Raw genomic sequence first — 21,652 nt, 5'->3', positions numbered from 1 at the left:
CTCCTCAGATCTGAGTCATATGTTTGTTCGAATCCAACAAGGAGGGCGGAGAGATCACGGCATGGGAACGGAACCCTACCCACAACCCTAGCTCTCAACCCATTAAATAGGTTAACCTCCACCCTTGAGCCCCAGATGCTCTGCAGCGAGCACTACTTGGGCTTTATATCTCACATTGTGACTATTTTAAGCCTCATTTTTACTCTGTGGTAGACATGGGCTTCGATAATTAATTGTGTTTTTTTTTCTTATCTTTGCACTGCTGTTTTGTCTGTTGAAGCAGACTGTTACATTGCAAGAAATTGTCTGCATTTAAAGTCCTCTCAAGACTTGATAACAAAGAAACCACATGGTAATTTGTGTTCGGGTACATGAGTAATGGCATTCCAAAACCACTTTCATGATGAGTATGGTTTGTTTATTGCCTCCAGGTAATGTCAGTCACAAAACATGGTGTTGAGGTTTGCATGTGACCGATGCATGTTCTAATATTTCAAACAGCTCGCATGAAGACTGATTGATGAAGATGAAAACATTTACAAATGAACTGCACCTGCAGTTTGATCTGCTTGCAGCAGTAACTCAGAAGTGCTGGTTTATTCAACATTTCCATCCTTTTTTTTTTTCCCCTGTGTTTTTTTTTTAATATATATATATTTGTCGACTGTCAGAGCTGACCTTTGAATTCACTCTTCAAATGGGTTATGTTGCAGTTTCAGTTACACTCCAGGTAAACATAAAAGGTTCCCAGAGGAGTGTTTTTGTTCTCGAAATTTGAAGTCAACTGATCTAGTGATATGCAAATTAGTAATAAAAAAATAAAAAAACTTGTTTTAGGTCATCAGTCATCGCTACAAGTTTGAAAAGTATGACTGATTTTATTTTCAGTCACATCAAGATTTGTTTTTCTTTTTAATTATTTCACGTCTTGACAAATCTGATGACCTCATTCAGAAAATATAAATATTGCGATAGCACATTGAAAGCAACACATGAATTATTCCAAACATTTTGTGGCTTTTGAAAGTTTAGTGTGTCAATCTTCAGCCATACTTTAAACTGCAAAATCTACAAAAACATTTAAAAAACATTAAGATGTTGTTTTTGGTTTCTTGGTTGTTGCTACATCAACACGGCTTGTGCTAACTCTTCATGGCTGTCAATGGACTCTTATTCAATACAAAAAAAAAAATTCTCACCTTTTTTTACTGTGAGAACTGAAATTGTGATTACTTGGAAAAGTATATTAAACCCTTTGGGTTACAGGTTTGTTCTGAGTATGAGCACTGCTTGCAGTTCAACACTCACCCTGACCGAACTAGAAATTTATTTAACTTTTGTAATGGTGCCAGGAAAGGCTTGGTATAGAAAAAAGAGAAGTAACAAAAGAGAACGCAAAATTGTGCAAGGAGTCACAGCCAGGGAGGGTTATTAAAATGAATGGTCGTCTCTTTCTTCTATTTTTTTTCTCTTTAGCTTTAAGTGGTCGAACAGGCCTGGGAGGATACGAGTTTCCTGTTTTGCCGATGGCAGTTGTTGAGTGTAGTTTGTACATGACCGTTCATCCACCTTCATTTGTGGCAGTATTTACCTCAACTCTGCAGTTAATGTCTTTTGACTCATTTAATTCCTTTTTATAGTGAAACACAATCTAATGATCAATGACAGAAAAGCCTAATGTGTTAGTGACCTGCTTCTATTTAGGGAACTGTGAGATGCACTTGGTGGGTTAGATGTTTTCTTAAGTATATTGAACCTGTGAAAAGTCTAATGACCTATATATAAAAGGTGCTATGTGTGTAAATGGTGTTGTGCACTTACAGGCAGTATGGAAAGGAGTTAACACTTAGACAGAAACTTGTGGTTTAAGTGTTATTGACTTTTACCAGACACTGTTTCATTATGCCTGAGGCTTTCCCAGAATAGAATAGTAATGCTGAAATGAAACGTGTGCAGTCACTGGATTTTTAAGGGAGGCTGTAATGGATCACCTATACAGGACCAGTTTCAGAATCAAATCACTGTGGGTGCATCTGAAATTACTGAGGGTGCTCTAGTAAAGTGCAAATTTAGGCTGAGCAATGGCTCCACCATAGCAGTGTACAGTGATACATTTAATGTTGCACAATGTAGTATTTTTGCAGTAAAATATCCAAAAACAACCAGGCCAGTGTTATATATTTTGTTCCGTTAAGTTCTTAAAATATCCCAAATGTTTCCAACTATTTAAAATTGAGGAAATTGCGAGAAAATTGCTATTTTAACCAAGGAGCCAGGACATCTGAGGAAGTTGCCTGTTAATTGCGTCATATCTGCGTTACCCTCGGTTTCTGGTTTTATTTGGCAGAAACTCTTTACTCTTAGCAGTGATGTCATAACATCGTTTTAAACACACTTAAATGTATGATATGATAAACAGAGCTGTGTTACCTTATACTCATGACCGAAAAAGCGGAAATGGCGCAGGCGACTGTCCCTTCATAATAAAAGTCCCGGTGCTCGCGAGCCGTGTATTGTGCAACAATCGCTCCAGTGGCCTTGCTCAGCTCCTCAACTCTCTGTCCTGCTCTGTTACAGTAGCATTAATAACAACATTCATCAACATGATTTCTGCCCGAGGACTCTTTTCCACCGGCTGTGACCTGAAGACCACATGTCTCAAGATTCTGAGCTAAAACTTGGCGGCATCAAACTATGCCTTTTGTTGTAAATAGGCGCCCTCTAGTGGACGGAAAGTTACATAGTGTAGCTTTAATATTATTTACAAGTCATCACTTTTACTGCCTTTAAATTGTTTTAATGAGTTATTATTTTAACATGTCATATTTCTAGCATTTATATGCAGGGTTCCCATTAGTCCTTAAAAAAAAATGTCAAAGCCCTGGCAAGTTTTTGATGATAAACACACATAGATACAGGTCCTTGAATTTATTTTGTGCAAAACTTTTTATGCAAAAAAACAAAAACAAACATATTATTCCCTCCAGTCCGCTAATGTGTTAGTTCACCAACACTGTGACCTATGCATTCAAGCTAGCTTGATTTACGTTAGTTAGACACGTTACATTAAGTGTGTCCCATGTGATGTTCTTTGTGTTGTACGTTGCAGTGATGTTCACGCGGGCACAAAACTACTACGAAGGCCTCAACATTTCACACATTGGAAAAATAGGCTGAAATATGATGGCTGGAAAATGCAAGTTTCAAGATATTTAAATGTGTCCCCATATTAAGTCCATGAATTTGAGGAAATTGGACCTAGAAAGTCCTTGAAAGGTTATTGAATTTGAAGTTATCCAAGGTGTGGGAATCCTGTATTTGCAGATGTCACTTAAGAAACTTTGCAGCATGCAATTGGTCATTGGTCCTCTTAGCAGCGTGAAAAACAATAGTTTTATACAATGGATTATATAGGCTGTAGTCTTGAAAGCGAGCTAAGGCTGTTCCCTTTGCAATCACTAAAACATTGTCGCTTTCTCAGTTCATAACGATCTCATAAAGTTCCGTTATAAACAATGAAGCTGCACAAAACATCTCTTACTTCCATCATGTCTGCTTTGTTTGTTAAAGGTGTCATGAACTGGCTTTAAAAAAAAAAAAAAGTATACTGTTGTCTGAGGTCAATTTAGGATGGTCACGTGGTTTTACATTCAAATACATCATAATGAATAAGTAATAGACTATTTTTCTACACTGGTTTTGAGGCTTTCTCCTGAACACCTGTTTCTCCATCACCTGTTTTGATGGGTGTGCCGCACTGAAGACTTGGAAGTAAACACCCACGGCTAGGATTGGATAAGATTTGCATATTTAATGAGCTTCTGTCGTGGAAGAGCATAGAGCATGAAGGGAAATGATGATGTGTGATGTGAATGATGGGAAAAACATCAGGTGGATGTGTTCATGGAGGACTTTAGAAGCGTTTATTGTAGATTTGTGTAGAGGAATGCATGAATTTTGGGGTTATCTCCAATAAGCATTCTAATTTAGTCAAACAGTCAAATTCATAGTTCATTTGTGTCATAGGCCTAGCAATGCTCACACTTTCAGAACTGCTCATTTGCACTTGTGAAATGCTGAAACTTCAAAAGAAGAGGCAATAGGTGACGTGCAAACCATGTACGTTTAAAGTAGGTCTAATCCCTTGTGGGAGTTTTTCTTAGGTTGTTTCAGTAAAACAAGATGATTAATTTCTGCCTTGAGAACAGTTTAGACGAGGTCAGTCCTGTGTTAAATTAAAATGCGGTACTCACAAAAACAGTTTTACTAGTTCCAATTCTTTTCAATACACTGCTTGTGAAAAGTGATTCAATAACAGTCTGGGCACTTCACAATTGTTTTTCACACTGATAAACAGATCTGATGTCGCACGTTGTGCCCTTTCTAAATTTGCACACTAAATACCTGAAACTCAAGTACAGGATAAATAAATATGCTAACAAACCGCTGTGGAGGAGTAAAATGTTGCAGATGTTAACCTCATCATGGGTCTGAGAGAAGGCTCTATTTCTTATTTGATTCTTTCATGTAAGTGATCTTTGTGCTCAGGGTTTTGTATGAATAATTCAACCAAATTTAACAATTCTGTTATCGTCATTTAATCAGTTTCTTTCTTCCATGGAGCACAAGTTATATAGCAGATTATAATACAGTAATAAATTTGAGTGTTAATATCTTTGTTCTTGGCAGAGTAGAAGCCACACTGCTGCTGTCATTATTGCTGCTGTTGCAGAGAAAATACAGGATTTACTACTGCCAATACATATACAACACGATGCTGTGAGCAAGTCTGCGCTGTGTAGTGTTGTGCTACTGCTCTACAATATTGCATGCATGAATTACCCATAGTAGATTTATACAGGTGGAGCTGGGGAAGGTGGAGGGTTTCTGAAATCACTCCGCAAACTGCTACAGCAAATGCTGACCAAGTATTTAAATGTTGAGCAGCAAGCTCATTGGCTGCTGATACAACAAGAACTAATCATCTTTGTAACTATTTCAAGTGTAACCGTATCCAAATTCTGATATTAGACCATTTCAGTTATAAATGATACGCTATCTACTAGTTTTGAGTCTGTATTAACTTTGAAGTGCTACCCATCCTAATACAATATAGTCATATTATAGCAGTACTCTTCCACATATTTTGCTACTGTAACTGCTTATTTCCATCATAAGTAGCAGACAAGAAATGACTAGATGTTTTACACCATCATACTGATAACGTTTTCTTAGTCATTTGGCAGTCCTGCAGCCTGAACCACTGCAGGCAAACCCCTCTTACAGTTGATCAGCTGTTTGTTTTGTTCATTTTCTTCTTGTGATCCAATAAACTAGGGTGACCAAAAGTCCTGTTTTCCCAGGACATAGACATTTTGGTTATAGGTAGCATTTTCTGTAATATAACAATGTTCTATCCATACAGAGGGGGCATACTTTAAATGTATTGAAATTAATAAGGCATCTTTGAATAAACTTCGAGTATCATTTGAGTATCTTATTGCTGGGCTGAGTGTCCTGGTTTTCGGTAATCAAAATAGGTCATCCTACAATAAACACTATAGCCGTCAACACTACTCTACATCTTTGAAGAGCAGCTCACATGCACACAAACACAAATGCCGCTTTCTGTGTGTAAATTTAGGACACTCAGTCATTGCGTGATTTGTGGCCAAACCACGGTGAATATCACAGTGCTGGAGGACCATATGAGGTCTTGGGGAGATGTAGGGGAGTGCCTTGGGGTGTGTTTGCAAATCTGTTTTGACGACGAGTGATTGCTGACGACTGATAACATTCAGAGCTGATGATACTGGATGGCAATTTATGTGCTCAAAGATGTGAAAATCTACCGTGCAGGTTGTTTGACACATCAGTGACAGCGTCGTTAGCATCACTCATGGCTTATTAATGTTTTATACCATAGTCGGTAGATGAAAGGCCACAGACGGCAGCCAACATTTGCAGCTGATTTTTGGCTCCCTCAGCATCCAGAACACTTTGTGCTTCAACATATCAGGTGTCAGTGTGAAGTCTCAACGTGTCTGTGATGATGGATTATAAACGATGACATCATCACAGCACTGCGGCTGTGGAAAATGATGAAGATTTCCTTTCTTGCTACTAATAGAAAATATGCAGGTCTTGAACTACTAGTTTTTGAATGCACTGTATCGGGGTTCAGATATGACGTCTGTTAAGAGTTTAGGGATTTTCACACTCAAAATTGTATAGTGTCATGTCAGTTTAAAAGTAGAAATGCACTGATTAAAATGCAAATACAATCCAATTATTTTCAAGTTATGGCTGAAAATAAAAAGAAATTGTAAATTAAATATTAATAAATTATTTTAAAAAATATTTAAAAAAAATTAAACAGTATTGTAATTATTTTGTAATATTTTCTTAAATTATTAACAACAAATAACACTTTAAATATTGAGAATAACTGGCAGTGGCTTTGTACACTGGGTGTTAATAGCAACTGGAGTCTATTTACACTCTAATTACACTATTTATGTGTAAATAACATATTTCCTTAGCGATATGATATTTACATTAAGTGCAAATAGCTGTAGGTGTTATTTACTATGGGAAAAATAGTGATATTCTATTTACACCATGCAAAACTAGCAGTTCTTTGCAATATGTGTAAAAGGTAATTACATGCAATTTATTCTTTATTTTGACAGATACATACTATTTGTACCTCAGTATTGTTGTACATTAACAGGATTCAATAATAACATAGCGTAAATGTTTATATTTATTAAAATTATTAAATGGATGCCGCCTTAATGGGACAATAAAAGCCCTCCCTACACCTATCCCAATAAAGGATTTTGTTATTAATAAACATTTTGTTAGGCACTTTATTTCACTTTCATAATATTTTCTTAATTTTTATTGACAGTAAACGCCTTTCCAATGTGATATGTAATGGGGGGAAAAAGGGAGATTCGAACCCGGGTCGATCGCGTCAAAACCAAGATCCTGTGAATATACACTCACCTAAAGGATTATTAGGAACACCATACTAATACTGTGTTTGACCCCCTTTCGCCTTCAGAACTGCTTTAATTCTATGTGGCATTTATACAACAAGGTGCTGAAAGCATTCTTTAGAAATGTTGGCCTATATTGATAGGGTAGCATCTTGCAGTTGATGGAGATTTGTGGGATGCACATCCAGGGCACGAAGCTCCTGTTCCACCACATCCCAAAGATGCTCTATTGTCTATTGGGTTGAGATTTGGTGACTGCGGGGGCCATTTTAGTACAGTGAACTTATTGTCATGTTCAAGAAACTGATTTGAAATGATTCAAGCTTTGTGACATGGTGCATTATCCTGCTGGAAGTAGCCATCAGAGGATGGGTACATGGTGGTCATAAAGGGATGGACATGGTCAGAAACAATGCTCAGGTCAGGTAGGTCGTGGCATTTAAACAATGCCCAATTGGCACTAAGAGGCCTAAAGTGCGCCAAGAAAACATGCATGGCAAGCAGTGGCCCGCTAATTATTATTAATACTATTATTAATATAATTATTATTAATTCTGTTGTTTGAGGTGTACCATAAAGCTTACATGATAATTTTAGTATATTAGTTAATATATAATTTTGCTAATATATACTATATTTAATTCTTAATTTAAAATATATACCTCTGACATGGATTTAAATTGACACCTGCCATTGTGTTTCTTATTTGTCATCTCTGATTTAGATCCGAGTCTTTGTATGTCCTTAGCTGATGTGCCATACTGTTTAGAGGTGAAGTATGTCGTTTCTGTGATTAGTGTCACCTAGCAGAATTACAAAAATATAGCATATTTTCAACTCCAAAATCACAACCACAATTCTCACGGACGGGTGCTTGTGTCGGCATATCTCAATTTTTTTGCGCCGATGTTGGTAGATTGCATTGGTCACTATGGAAATGGTCCGGCTGCGTCTGTGTTCTTTAATTTGCACGCCATAAATAGATCACGTGCAGAATTTTCCACTCCCATCTGTGTTTTTTTTTTTTTGGAGTTATGCTATCATACTAATTTGCCCTGTTTAGTAAATATGGCCCTGAGAACACTTTTATCTTACTCGTGGGAGTAAGAAAATCGCTTCTTGCGTCTCGCTTATAATAAACCTCTCCAATGTAACTGCATTGTTGTTGTTTTTTGACATTACGCACACACCTAGCATACCCGGTTAAAGAATTCACGGCCCGCCCATATATATGCATTCTAAGTTAAAACATCACCACGGTACAAATTTATATGTGTAAAGCTTTGCATAGCCCTGAGTTAAAAGGGGCCTTAACGCAGGGTTAGAAAAGGTCTTAACCACAGGTTTAAGCATGGTATGAGTAGTCACAGATGTTGTCTGAAGCACTTATCCGATAAGTGTAAATTTGTCCTGACAAACTGCATCCAGTATTTTACTGATTCACACAGACAAATGCTGGCACCTTTAGGAGATCCGGCCTTATCTGCCTGGCTATAGTGAAGCACTGATGCAAGATGTCTCAAAAAGAAAGGTCACATCTGGACCATAAATATAAGCTCATACTTTAGCGTTTCTAATCTTGATTTTTCATCAGCACCGAAGCCACATATGGCAATTGCCAAGATTTTATCAACATAAATCAAGGCTTTGTCAAGAAAAGAAAAAGCCCACTTTCTCTCAAGTTTTCAGAAGGCCACTACCATTTAGATTTTTAATCAACATGATTTTCCTGACATTGATAGTTATCAGTTGATTATGTCCTGTCAATAGTAAGGGGGCAGAAAGAAGTGTCAGACAGTTAATCTGTCAATCAGTGATTAACTCCTACGGCAGAGTTGCTGTTTGCAGCAAGACAAAAATATATATTTAAATTCAGAATAAGTTACAGAAAGTGATTAATGTGCCAATACGATACTAATAACGACACTTTCATTTAGCTGATCTTAAATATCATATTTAAGTATTTGAGTTTTAGTTATGTATTTTTAAATTAAATGTAATATTTTAATTTAAAAAAATCGTAATAATAACTCTTGGTAACACTTTGCAATAAGGTCTCATTTGTTAACATTAGTTAATGCATTCAATCAATCAACTTTATTTATATAGCGCTTTTACAATGACGATTGTTTCAAAACAGCTTTACAGTGTTAAACATGATAATATTGCAACAAAGTTTGATTTGGCTGTACAGTTGTTCTGGAGAAAACAGTGATGTTATCATCTTATATTAATTTATCATATAGCGACAATGTTGGCAGATCAGTCAGTATTATAGTTTATGGAATTAAATAAGACCTAATTAATTAATTGTATTTATATGTTTAGTTGAATAACTTGGATCATAATTTTAGTGTCCGCAACTGAGCAAGCCAAAGGCAACAGTGGCAAGGAACCAAAACTCCATCAGGGCATGATGGAGAAAAATAAACCTTGGGAGAAAACAGACTTGGTCAGGGTGCCAGTTCTCCTCTGGCCTATTAACAAACAGTGTATGATTATTATTCTGGCAACCTTACAGGTCAGAAATAATATTAGATCGGAATATTCAAAATTTCACGCAAGAGACTGATTTATTGAGCGCGGTGCATCGATTACACATGAATATTTGAAAGATCGGAGTCGCGTGCCGGAGACATGTTTATTGAGGATGACGTGCCGGTTTGGCAAATTCAGTGGAGACAACAATTTGACATGGTCTCAGCAGACACTCCAGAATGTGAATTAACTAATGTTAAAAAATACAGCTTTTGATTTTAAATATATTAGTAAATGAATGCTTAAATGAAAGAAGTATTTTTCATTTTTAGTTCATGCTACCTAATGAAACCTTATTGTTAAGTGTTATGCAATATTTTAAAATATAATAATACATTTCCATTAACAGTGAAAGTAATTAATACTGTTAAAAAGAAAACAATCAAACTTTTAGTTAAGTATCAGCAGATGTTTGGCTAACTGTATTAAAATCTTGATGGTTTCATAATGAAGATGCATACATGGTATGTGAGGGGGGAGTTCCGTTTATTTTGGCGTCATCTGAAGTAACAGTAACTCTCTTTTCCATTCCCAGTGTCATGAATGTTATGCTTGAAGTGAAGGTGTATTTATTAGAAGAGTTGGATGTGAAATCAGATGTAAATCAAGGAAGGAGATGTCAAGAATCCAAAACATGCCTTGATTTCCTTTTTTATGAAGAGCATGGTCAAATTTGAGGAAATTGGTCACTTTCACAAGCACTGGATATACAAAAAAAAGTTATGTGCCAAAAGTTTAATGGCTGCCATTTTAGCATCTGACAGACGGTTTTATTTTTTACATCCTACAGTAATTCAATTCCTATCTGTTGAAATGATGGGAATTAGAGCTCTTGAGAACAGTGGAATGTGATGCTCCGTTTCATCTGTTTCCTCTCATCTACAGCCATAGTGTTAGATTGTGAGATTTACTCCAAACACTTGCAACACAAAAACAAATATGCCAACAGTCGTGTATTTCCAGAAAACGGCTTTAATCACAAAACTAGACATATGTCAAATATTACTTGCAGGAAACCTTGTGGTTTTAGTGAAAACTAGTTTTGTCTTGAAATCATGTCCTTTCTCGTTTTCAGCATCTACTCCCTGAAATCATATGCTTATTATTATAGACAAAGTGTACTTATTGTGTGATTTTTACATTAAAATATTTGTAGACTCCAATAGTGAGACTTTTGCCAACTTCCGCAAGGGATAAAAGTGACATCCATTTCTTTATATCACATATAACATTTGAAATGGAAGAAACATTTGGTGTCAGGTGACGATTGAACACAGTGTAACATAAATCACATGGTACATTCACGGCGTGTGCCATGCAGGCTATAAATATGCAACAAAGCATTTGAGATAGGGTTGTTTCGGCTCAAATAACTCAGCAGGGAATAACATCTTATCATATTCGTCCACTAATATGTCGATATTGGAGTATTTTACTAATTCTGATCAGGATATTACTTTGTAGCCAACGACAATAATATAATGAATTTTATGTTCACTGATATGAGCACAGTAACAAAATCGATCAGTTTGAGGCCATTGAGACCAATCTAACAAAACACACACGCATACTCATTCATACAGTTTGCAGGGAAAGTGATATTTGTTACCGGAAAGGAATGAGTCCCAAGTATCTTGTTCAGACAGGATTTCTTGACCACAACCTGAGAGAATCAATATACTAGCAATCAATCATAGTTTGTTCGCTTGGATACAATTTCACCAGTTCAGCCAAAATGGAGACTTTTGTACTTGTGTTTGGATACTCCTATGAGCATTTGTTCCTCTCGGGATGGATTTGCTTGGCTGGCGGTCAGATGTTGTGTTCGGAGGGACACTTGGTGATTGGTTGAGTTTGCAGGGTAGCCTCGTAGTGCCGGTTCCTGGATAGCTTCCGTGAGAAGCTGGGTTTTGTAACAGGAGTTTCTCCGAGTCTCGGTGAGCGGCTGCGCGGACTCTAGGAAGTCTTCAGCGAGGTTCAAACAGAGTTTCGTGAAGAGTTTTTGGTAGCTCAAAGGGCAGTGAATCGCGCAGGCAACAAGATGGAAAGGATGGAAGATAGAAGTCACCGCAAAACCATGGCAAAGACATCTTGTTTGTACTTTGTTTATAAGCATGTCCCAAAGTCCATCCTTGAAAGTGTCACCAACCAAATCGGCTGTTGTTTTGGTTGTCTTATGCTCACTTCTGCTATGCTGGTATATCATTAGCATAACGCCCACATTATCATGTTCATAATGGTCTTAAAAAGGTCTTAAAAAGTCTTAAATTTGACTTAGTGAAACCTCCGGATACCCTGGGTTAGTGGTAAGTGCCAGTTACAACATGTAGATGTCACTTAAGATTTTTTACCAATAATCACAACCATAGAACATTACGAACATCATGGGTCATATAGGGGCAGGAAACAATTAGCAAACCACTTTTAGGTTAATGTCCTTTTAAAATCTACACATGGAAATTGCAGTGTTGAAGATGGAACAGCGTGACTTGAATGCTACAGCAAGAGTGTCTCATTAAATATGAATGCACTTTGTATAGTCACATTGAATTTTAATGTCATACTTAATGGCATAGTTAACCCAAAAATGAATATTCTGTCATTACTCACCCTCATGATGTTCCAAACCCATAAGACCTTCGTTCATCTTCGGAACACAAAAACTGCGTAGGAGAGTGACATAGGCTAAAACTAAATTCTTGAATAAAGTCGTTATTTTTGTTGCGCACAAAAAGTATTCTTGTCGCTTCATAAAATTAAGGTTGATACACTGGAGGAGTTGAGAGAACTTTCTGGGCCTCAAATATGGTAATTACATTGCTGTCTATGGAGAGGTCAGAGAGCTCTCGGATTTCATCAAAAATATCTTACTTTTGTGTTCGGAAGATTAACGAAAGTCTTACAGGTTTGGAACCAGATGAGGGAGAGAAACATCTGATTTCACAAATCCAACAATTACAATTTGTTTTCCATTCTGATCTGTCATTTTAATCTTTGACATTGTGAAAAGGTTTCAATTGCAATAACTGCTAAAGTGTTCTCAGCTGTTGGTCTGGGTGTAAGGCACGATTGGATATAATACTGACCACAATTATGTTTCTGTATAATATGTGACTGTTGGCAACCCAAGAAAGGAGGTCGTGTGAGTGTTTTGTTTATCTCCCACTGTTGTAATTTCTCTCTCTCTCTTTCTCTTTCTCTCTCACCAGATCTGTGGCTTTGTGAATGCTATTAGTCTGGTTGGGAATGATCAACAGAACCTAACGGCTTTCCGCTTCTCTGCATTTAACCCCATCTTGGACCCCTGGATCTTCATCATCTTCCGTAAGGCGGTCTTAAACCACATCCGGGAGTTCTTGCGCTGCTGCTTCCCCAGAGATGCAGTAAAGACCACAGCTCACAACTCCCTGTCCTTCCCCCTGGAGACTGGAGATGGGAAACACAGGTCCAGCATCCAGAGCAAGATCTACTGTAGCCTCCCTCAGTGAGGCCTTGATGAGCGATAAAGCATATATGAATGTGCACTGAGACTTGGAAGCCTGGGAAGTCTGCCTGAAGGTGTCAAGTGGTATTAGAACCAAATATAAAAGCATTGACCGCAGAAGACTGGTCAAAATTCAAAAATGATGACGTTTCTTGCCGATGGGAGTGGAAATATTTTGTAAATATGTGAATTGATGCCCATCGCTATGCCTAACAGGCTCTTCTGTGCATGTAGAATGCTGAATTTGCCTGAAAAACAACAATGTGAAGAAGATGTTGACAAATCAGAATAAAACAGAATGTGAAGACGCAACCAATGGGGAACTGGCACTTACCACACATGAAGAAGATAAACTGCCACTTATGCTTCCGTTTACCAGTAATCACCAACCATAGAACATCAACGGTCATAAAGGGGCGGAAAACAATTAGCATACCACTTTAAAGCTTTAAAGGTTAATATCCTTTTAAAATCGACACACGGAAATTGCAGTGTTGAAGACGGACAGTGTGACTAGAATGTTACAGCAAGTTGTTAAGCAGCAAACAACCAATCAAAAACTAAAAAGTGTCTCTTAAATATGCATGCACTTTGTACAGTCACATTAAGTTTGATCGACTTGGTCTGTTTTCAGAATATGAGGAAAGCGGGCAAAGCAATTGCATTAACTAATGTCATAAATATTTCCACAGAAGTTGTTAAACACTTTATTAATTTATTTTTAAATGTGCAGTTTAAAAAAATTCTAAACCCTAGCCAGGTTTACTTAACCAAGGCTATAGATGTATAGACATAACCCAAGATGCCAGGTTAACAATTTCAGGTGTAAGAAGACCATTTGGTACGAACATCATAGAAGTTAAAGATATAATATCTAAATCGCTTTTTAGGGATCGATGCATTGTAGAAGTGTGAAATTGAATTGAATGTCGCTTTCATGGCAGTACGTAATTGAGTGTTTAATTTAACTGTAATAACGTAATGTAAATAATTAAAATAAGACGCTTGAGCTGCGTCCTATCCAGGTGAGATATGATGGCAACAATCAGAAGATATCTGGTGGTTAATAGTTGTTTGGTACAGAGTTTGGACCAATAAGATTGCACTGTGTACGGGGCTACTCGGCTGCCAAAATGGAAAGTCAGGGTTGGGTTTTACCACTTTAGCACATGGTCTGGTAAGTACATGGTGTTAGAGGAAAGGCTTCTGTATAGTGTAAGTACATTTGACCATATAGTATGTTTACAATTCAGCTGATGTAGAAAGTTCAAACTATCGTAACACATTGCATGTTGTCATAGCTGCTGTTGAAGCTACTATCACCTTGAATGTTTTATTCAAAAACATGGATATCTGTCTTTAAAATACATCTTCTTTTACCATACATAGTGGTTATTGTAAATAAACATATTTATAGTCTGTGTTTGAAATAATCTGAGCTAAATAATTGATATTTGTCTAGACAGTCTTATTATATGCTTGCTTTACAAGGGTCATTGTCAGGAAATATTGCTTAATAGGTTAGCGCAAGGCCATCAGGTTGTAACCCCAGTAGACACTAGGGACGTCCTTAAGTGGGATGCATCCCCCCCACAAATTCAGATTAGTTTGTTAACAAATGGTCAGTTTTTAAACTATTACCCCTAATCCTAAATACCAAGTATAGTTTTTTTATCATTACTAGCCCCTAGCCTAATTTTAAAGTGCTACTTTATTTCAACCCTGTTACAGTTACTGAGGAAATTAGTTATAATACATTATGGGAGTATCTCTTAGTTTTGATGTGGCTTTAATTCAATCATACATTACACTGAGGAAAAAAACTAAAAAACATGATTATTATTATTAGCTGCTGTTTTGTTTCGGCCCTGCTACACTGACAGTTTTAGGGTTGAAGTGCAAACGTGTAATAATTGCCTTTGCTTAGTTCGCAAACATCACTGTACATACTTTATGAATATTTTTTCTGGAAAAAAGATTGAATAATTTTCACTTGCTTTTAAAGGGACAATTTGCACAGTATAACAGGGTTGAACGTGCAGGAACAAAGACAAAGAATTTATTCTCAGAAAACGCTTAATTTTAGAAAACTACAGTACATGGAGAACGCATGACATTTTAATTTCAATAAAAGCTCATTTTTGTATTTTTACCCCCTAAAAACAAATTGTGTTGAATGTTAAAAAAAATAGAATTGTTTTAATTATAAAATTGTTTGCATCAAAGACTAACTTTATTCTAACAAATATTCGGAATAAATTCAGTATCCTGTGATATCACATTCATGACCTGGTTTCACAGACAAGATAAGGCTTTAGTTCAAATAGATCATTTAAGTATCGCTTTAATAAACATTGCCTTGGAAAAAACAACAATGGCACTGATATGTTGATAAGATACATATCTTATCAACATATCAGTGATGTGTTAGTGCAAGTTGCTTTCAGTTAAAAAAAAAGTCCAGACATGCTGCATTTTAGTCTAAGACTAGCTTAAGCCTTGTCTGTTAAACTGGGAGAATGTGTTTTTCCTGAGAATGACCCACTGACATTCTGTCTGTATAATGTTCTGGAGGATCAGAAAGTTCAATTCTTTAAGCTAAGTCTGTATAGTATCAGTGTAAATTCACGATCCTACCATGTTCGCTAAAAGCATGCAGTGTATGCATGCATGATGTGAATCTGATGCCCTGTCGTGATGTGAGATTTTGTGTATTTATGTTTCTTTGCACATAATGTTCGTGTTGTACAGTCGATACTGCTTCATGCACATTGGGATTGTTCATGCAGTGTTGACTCAAGCTAGAAACAATGGACACTTAGTAAAGAACACAACACCCTGTCCAAACAAACGTATCTCTGTCTGTTTCTTCAGGCTGTTATTAGGATAATCATTTATATATTTACATTCTGATGGTGTAAAGGTTAACTTGTTCATTTGTAGGGCACTGAATATAGTTTTATATAATTAGTTTAATAATTGTGTTAATAAAAATATAAAAAGGCCTTTTGATAAATACTTTTATATTGGACTTATAACATTTTGAGCTACAAAAGATACACTAAAACGTAAAAGATACACTAATTTCAAAGTGACCTGATCTCATGGATGTGGCTGTTACGGCTGATACTTTTGTGAAAAAACCTGAGAGACACAAGAGTTCATTGAATCGGTTGTAAAATTGACTAGAGATGTCAATATCAAGAGACATTTCCATTTCCAACGCTAAATATAGGCCAATCCACAGACAACTAACAGGCATTAGGCTTTGCTCCCCACGTATATCAATGAGCCTTGGCCACCCATGACCCTGTCGCCGGTTCACCACTGTTCCTTTAGAGAGATGATACCACTGCAGACCAGGAACACCCCCTATAGTTGTCTAGCCAACAGAATTTGGCCCTTGTCAAACTCGCTCAAACCTTATGCTTACTTCCTGCTTCTAACACATCCACTTTGAGGATAAAATGTTCACTTGTTACCTAATATAACCCACTAACAGGTGCTGTGATGAAAATATAATAAGTATTATTTACTTCACTTCATGGTCATAATTTTATGCCTGATTGGTAATATATAATGGTTGAACGAGCATCAGAGGCATTTTGGCATTGTGTGTTTATTAGAGCAGATGTATGTTTGCTCTGTGCTATTGATTTAAACTATTGTAATGCTGCAATGCTTCAGTGAGTGTATAAAGTGTGACAGATATGGGTCTGTAATGAATGGCCACTCCAGGAACTCAAATGAATGGCCACTCAAGCGCTTACAATCAACTAGCAATTCATTTAAGTTAATGAAAATTGAGCTATGAAATATAACACTATGTAATTAAGCATTAAACTTTGAGGCAAACCATGCAGTGCCACACATTGTAAACACAGTCCTACACCGGAAAGATTCAGAAAGTCTTGCTGAGTCTTGGCAGCAGAAAACAAATCTGATAATATTTAAAGGGTTACTTCAGCGATTAGCATATGGGTTTGTAGAAACCCTGGTGTATATTCAAATAAATGTGCTTTTCCCCCCTCATATCCCCCTGCCTGAGACAAGAGATTTATGCATTTTATTTCTGGAAAAATTCCTCCTATGATGGAAACTGACGATATTTGCATCATAGTAGGAATGTTTGGCCAAAGGCTAAAGACTAGCCAGCAGAGGGAGCCATTACTGCATGTTTTGAACTTGCGCATAGGGGATGGGAGATTAAACTCAGAGCTCAGCTCGCAGCTACAGGCACTCATTTAAACGGAGCTATGGTGAGCAATGTAAGTCTTCTAACTTCTCAAATTAATTTCTATGAAAGTTAAGCTTGCAAAGGCATGAACTGAAACGCGCCAGACTGAACTCGCGTTGTGAATGTATGCCGCGGGTGTAGTCACGATTACCTCAGCTCTCATCATGAGAGCGCATTCAACTGCAGTTTGTGCTCAGTGCTGTGATACTCACGCAGTGACTCACTCATTATATTGAACAGACATGTTCAGTTTTTAATTGTAGTGTCTTCTCCAACTCAGTCACTGTAATCAAGTTGGTGGCTTTGGGAATGGCCTGCACAGGGCAACGAAACATTCTGGGACTTGTAGTCTTCCATCCCTATGAGACAAAAACAAATTTCTGTCAAAAAATAAAATAAAAATAAAAATATCCATGTTATTACATTTCACAAACTTAATTCCTATCAACCAGCTCACTTAAAACAGCGCTCGTGCATCGATTCGTCGAGACCGTTTTCCAAGATGGCACCTGTCCATGAACAGGTAATGCACTGTGTTTATAAAGTGTCTTCTTATTAAACTGTTTGTACACTTACAAAGTTCTCAATGCTTCGGTTTGCATGTAGAGACCCTCATTATGCTACCATGTTAGTGTGAGGCTATTTTGAGCCTTGTTAGTCGTATTAACTAGCGATTTAGTTTTACTAACCTGTATCTGCCCTGTGCCCCATAGACACGCGCTTTAAGCTAATCTGTTTTTAGAGATAAAAATCTTTACATTGGATTTTCATGAAAACGCATCCCAGAGAACGATATACTCGGTAACCATCTGTTAATTACCCCTAGGTTCATTTCCCACCGGAGTTGTCCTTTAAAAGATCAGATCAAGCTTTGGTGGGACAGATTCATTTTGGCGGCCACCAAATTTATTGAATGCAGAAAAAACCTTGAAATGGGTGTTACAGATCTACAGCCGGGAGAGAGGAAATAAGAGGGATTAATGCAGAGAAGGATTGCTCTTTCAAGGGGGAATAATGTTAAAGGGGTGGTTTGGTGTTTTTTTTCTAGGGTATGGTTGTGTTCATGGGGTGCAATATAACATGCCTGTTTGTTTGTTTTTAACTCCGTATTTTTCTTATATTTTACCTTTATTCCACACCGCTGTCTCCACTGTCCTTTGAACAGCTCGTTTACTTCCCGCATCTATGAAGCCCATCCCTCTGAAAAACGCAATGGTCTTAGATTGGTTAGATGGCCAAATGTAGTTTCATGTATTTTTATTGGCTGAAGTGCCAAGGTTGTCCGGAAATGCCACGACCCTTACCATTACGGGCAGAAGTTATGGTGCGTTCAAGTCATGTCGTACAGATCGTATTTATGAGTTGAAAGTGCATGAACGCCACCATAAATACCAGTGGGAAGTTTGGGATTTTCTTTAAGCCCCCGATCTTTACGAGTTTGGGTCATGTCAGTAAGAAACATGGCAGAATCAATGGATGCAATGTCTGTAGTTGAATAACAGGTATTTATCAGTGACACTGTCAGGCTTATTGTAATGTAACAATTAGCCTAATACAAAACGATACCATTTACAATGGCTTCATAGATTAATTAAAAATGTAAAAGATTAAAACACACCTGATTTAAAGGTAGGGTAGGACGGACTGATCTAAAACACTTTTGTCCAAATGTGTTTAAACTTTCTTTATATGTCAATACATAATTAAAATGTAAGTACTCTGAAAAGGAGAGTATAAAAACCGAGTGACTCTAGACTTTATCTGCAATAAACACTGCTCATTATTTTCGTTCGGGACGAAACAAATGATTGGCTTGGGCGACTGTCACTCTCTCTCGCTACCATGGCGACCACCACTTTCGTTACAGGATCTGCCCACATGCGCGCGCTCCTAGGCAAAATAATGGCAGAGAAAGAGCATTCAAAATTCCCAGTGCAGGGTTTTGCAGTCAAACAATGCAAAAAAGGAAGACGCAAAAATGCAAAAAAAGTACGAGTAAAGGCAATGCACAGAAAGTCTTTGGATAAACAAAGAACAAACATGAGTAAATATCTGCGTGGCTTTTCAACGATGGTGAGAACTGAGGGACCTGAAAAACGACTCATTGCTGGCTGTATTTCTGCTGGACAGGTAATTTCATTTTGATTATAATTTTTTTTTGGTTTAAGTTTTCATGAAGCATGTATCAAGAGCACATGAAGCTGCCTAATATAGACATAACATTACTCAGCATAAAGTTACAATGTTATACACTTAGCCATTAGTGGAGATATATTCAATATGCTTAGCTCAAGTTGATCGCTGATGTGTTGAATTTTGCAAAATTCAACTTTAGGTAACAAAATGCATGTGTAAAAGCTAGTAACAGTTACACCACATCCAGGAACTTTTTTTTAGAACTAAGTTAGCTTTAGCTACTACTAATCAGCAATGCTTTCATCATGGAAACTCTTACATGCAAAAATCTTACACGAAATTCATCTTCATTACAATATAACTGATGTTATTGAAAAAAACATGATGCTACCTGTTTTCTTTGCCTTGTAAATATAACTAGCTCGTTACCAAATCAAACAAAAAAATCTTTTAAACTTTACCAGTAGGCTATCGGTATTCTAGCTTGATAGTGAGTACTAAAAGACGGATTATTTGTTTATATTCATACTGATAAAGTTAGATGTTTTATAACATGTGATTCTGACATGTCACTACATGCACACTGCTCGTCTGAGGTAAATAATGCCTCTTTCTTCCAGCAGAGCGGTCGGTGTAGCGCGTTCATGTATTTTGGGGGCGTGGCTTTGGAAAGAGCCCAGAAGGGAAAAGGTGGAGTGAATGGAAATAATGAGCTGTCTTTAAAACAGTCGTGAGAGGTCTACAGACACTCAATTTGTATACTTTCTTTTTCAGAGTACTTACGTTTTAATTATGTATTGATATATAAAGAAAATTTAAACAAGTTTGGAAAAAAGTTTTTTAACCAATTCCTACCTGCCCTACCTTTAACATTCTTTGTTCTTTATTTTATAAAAGCGGAGTTAACAAACCTTGCTGTTTTGGGTGAAATTCATTAAAAGTAGGTAGGCTACACCGCCATCTTGCTCCAACCAAAGAGACTTGAACGCAAATGATGACGGCAACCCAGGAAGAAGCTCGTTGTAGTCCAAACTGGCCGTTTTTGTAGGCAATAAACTGCCATAATTTTAAAAGACAATATCTCCGCTTGCATTGAACTTTCAGCGCTGTAACTTTGCAGATACTGTTTATGCTCAAGCAGCAACATTACACACTAACTAAAGTTAAAACCGTGAAATTGCATGCAACTACCCCTTTAAGTATAGTCTTTAATAATTAAAATAAAAACTATGACATTTTGCACTGGTGATGAATGATGCAAAATAATACAGGGGACATCGAAAGGTTAATTTCGATTCCAGGCTGCGTCAAATGGAGATTTATTGGAAAAGTGAGATGCTCTTCAGGAACACAGCAGATGTTTGGCCTTTATAGAGTTATGACCCAAACTCTGTTAACATTTTAAAAACAATGACAGCAGCTGGTGTTTACAGCATAGTATTTGAAATCTATAAAAGGTCAATTCATTCTTTCCAATAATACATGATTGGTCCAGGTCAGATGACAGATGAGAGTTTTTGTTACCTTATGTAGGTATTTTGAAGAGAAGGGTGGAATAAGAGCATCCGTGAGATTGGTGTTTATTTATATTATAAAACAAATGATTTGTGCTCCAGGTCTTGCTGTACAATGGAAATAACTTGTTTGGCATTATCCTGCCTGATTATTTCAGTCCATTTGTTTTAAAAAATGTATTACTTTTGCAACATTAAAATTTAGAACAATGTGATCCATCTGTGGAAAAATAATGTCTATAATCCGAAATGTAGATATGTCAATCTACAAAACAGATTAATTTATCACTTAAAGGGATAGTTCACCAAAAAATGAAAATGTTATGTTTATCTGCTTACCCCTAGGGCATCCACAATGTAGGTGTGTTTGTTTCTTCAGTAGAACACAAATGAAGATTTTTAAATCCAACCGTTGCTTGTATAATGCATGCCAATGTTTTTTTTTTTTTCTATGAGAGCCACTATGAGAGTAAAAAACATACGAATACATATTAAACCCTGCGGCTCATGATGATACATTGATGTCTTAAAATATGAAACGATCGGTTTCTGCGAGAAACCGAACAGTATTTATTTTTTTTACCTCATAGCAGGCGAATCTCATCTAGTATTCCCAACGCCATTACTTTCACTGAAGAAGGTCACATATACAGTGCCTTGCAAAAGTATCCAGCCCCCTTGAACTTTGCGACCTTTTGCCACATAATGATATGAAACTGTAATTTCTTGTGAAGAATCA

The 21,652-nt window shown here is 36.9% G+C and overlaps 1 protein-coding gene across 1 annotated transcript in view; it reads left to right on the top strand.

The window, feature by feature from the left end:
- ptgir (prostaglandin I2 receptor) overlaps positions 1–13,367 on the top strand; it is a 45,466-nt gene extending 32,099 nt beyond the window's left edge. The window contains exon 3 of the mRNA XM_067450957.1: positions 12,752–13,367. Within this exon, the coding sequence (XP_067307058.1) occupies positions 12,752–13,030 (279 nt within the window). The 3' untranslated portion in view covers positions 13,031–13,367. The remainder of the gene's footprint in view (positions 1–12,751) is intronic.
- Positions 13,368–21,652: the final 8,285 nt, after the last annotated feature.

This window comes from Pseudorasbora parva, chromosome 8 (assembly GCF_024679245.1).
Source record: "Pseudorasbora parva isolate DD20220531a chromosome 8, ASM2467924v1, whole genome shotgun sequence".
Classification (NCBI taxonomy): Eukaryota; Metazoa; Chordata; class Actinopteri; order Cypriniformes; family Gobionidae; genus Pseudorasbora; species Pseudorasbora parva.
Note: the sequence above shows the minus strand (reverse complement) of the source record. Positions and strands in the feature narration are given on the sequence as shown.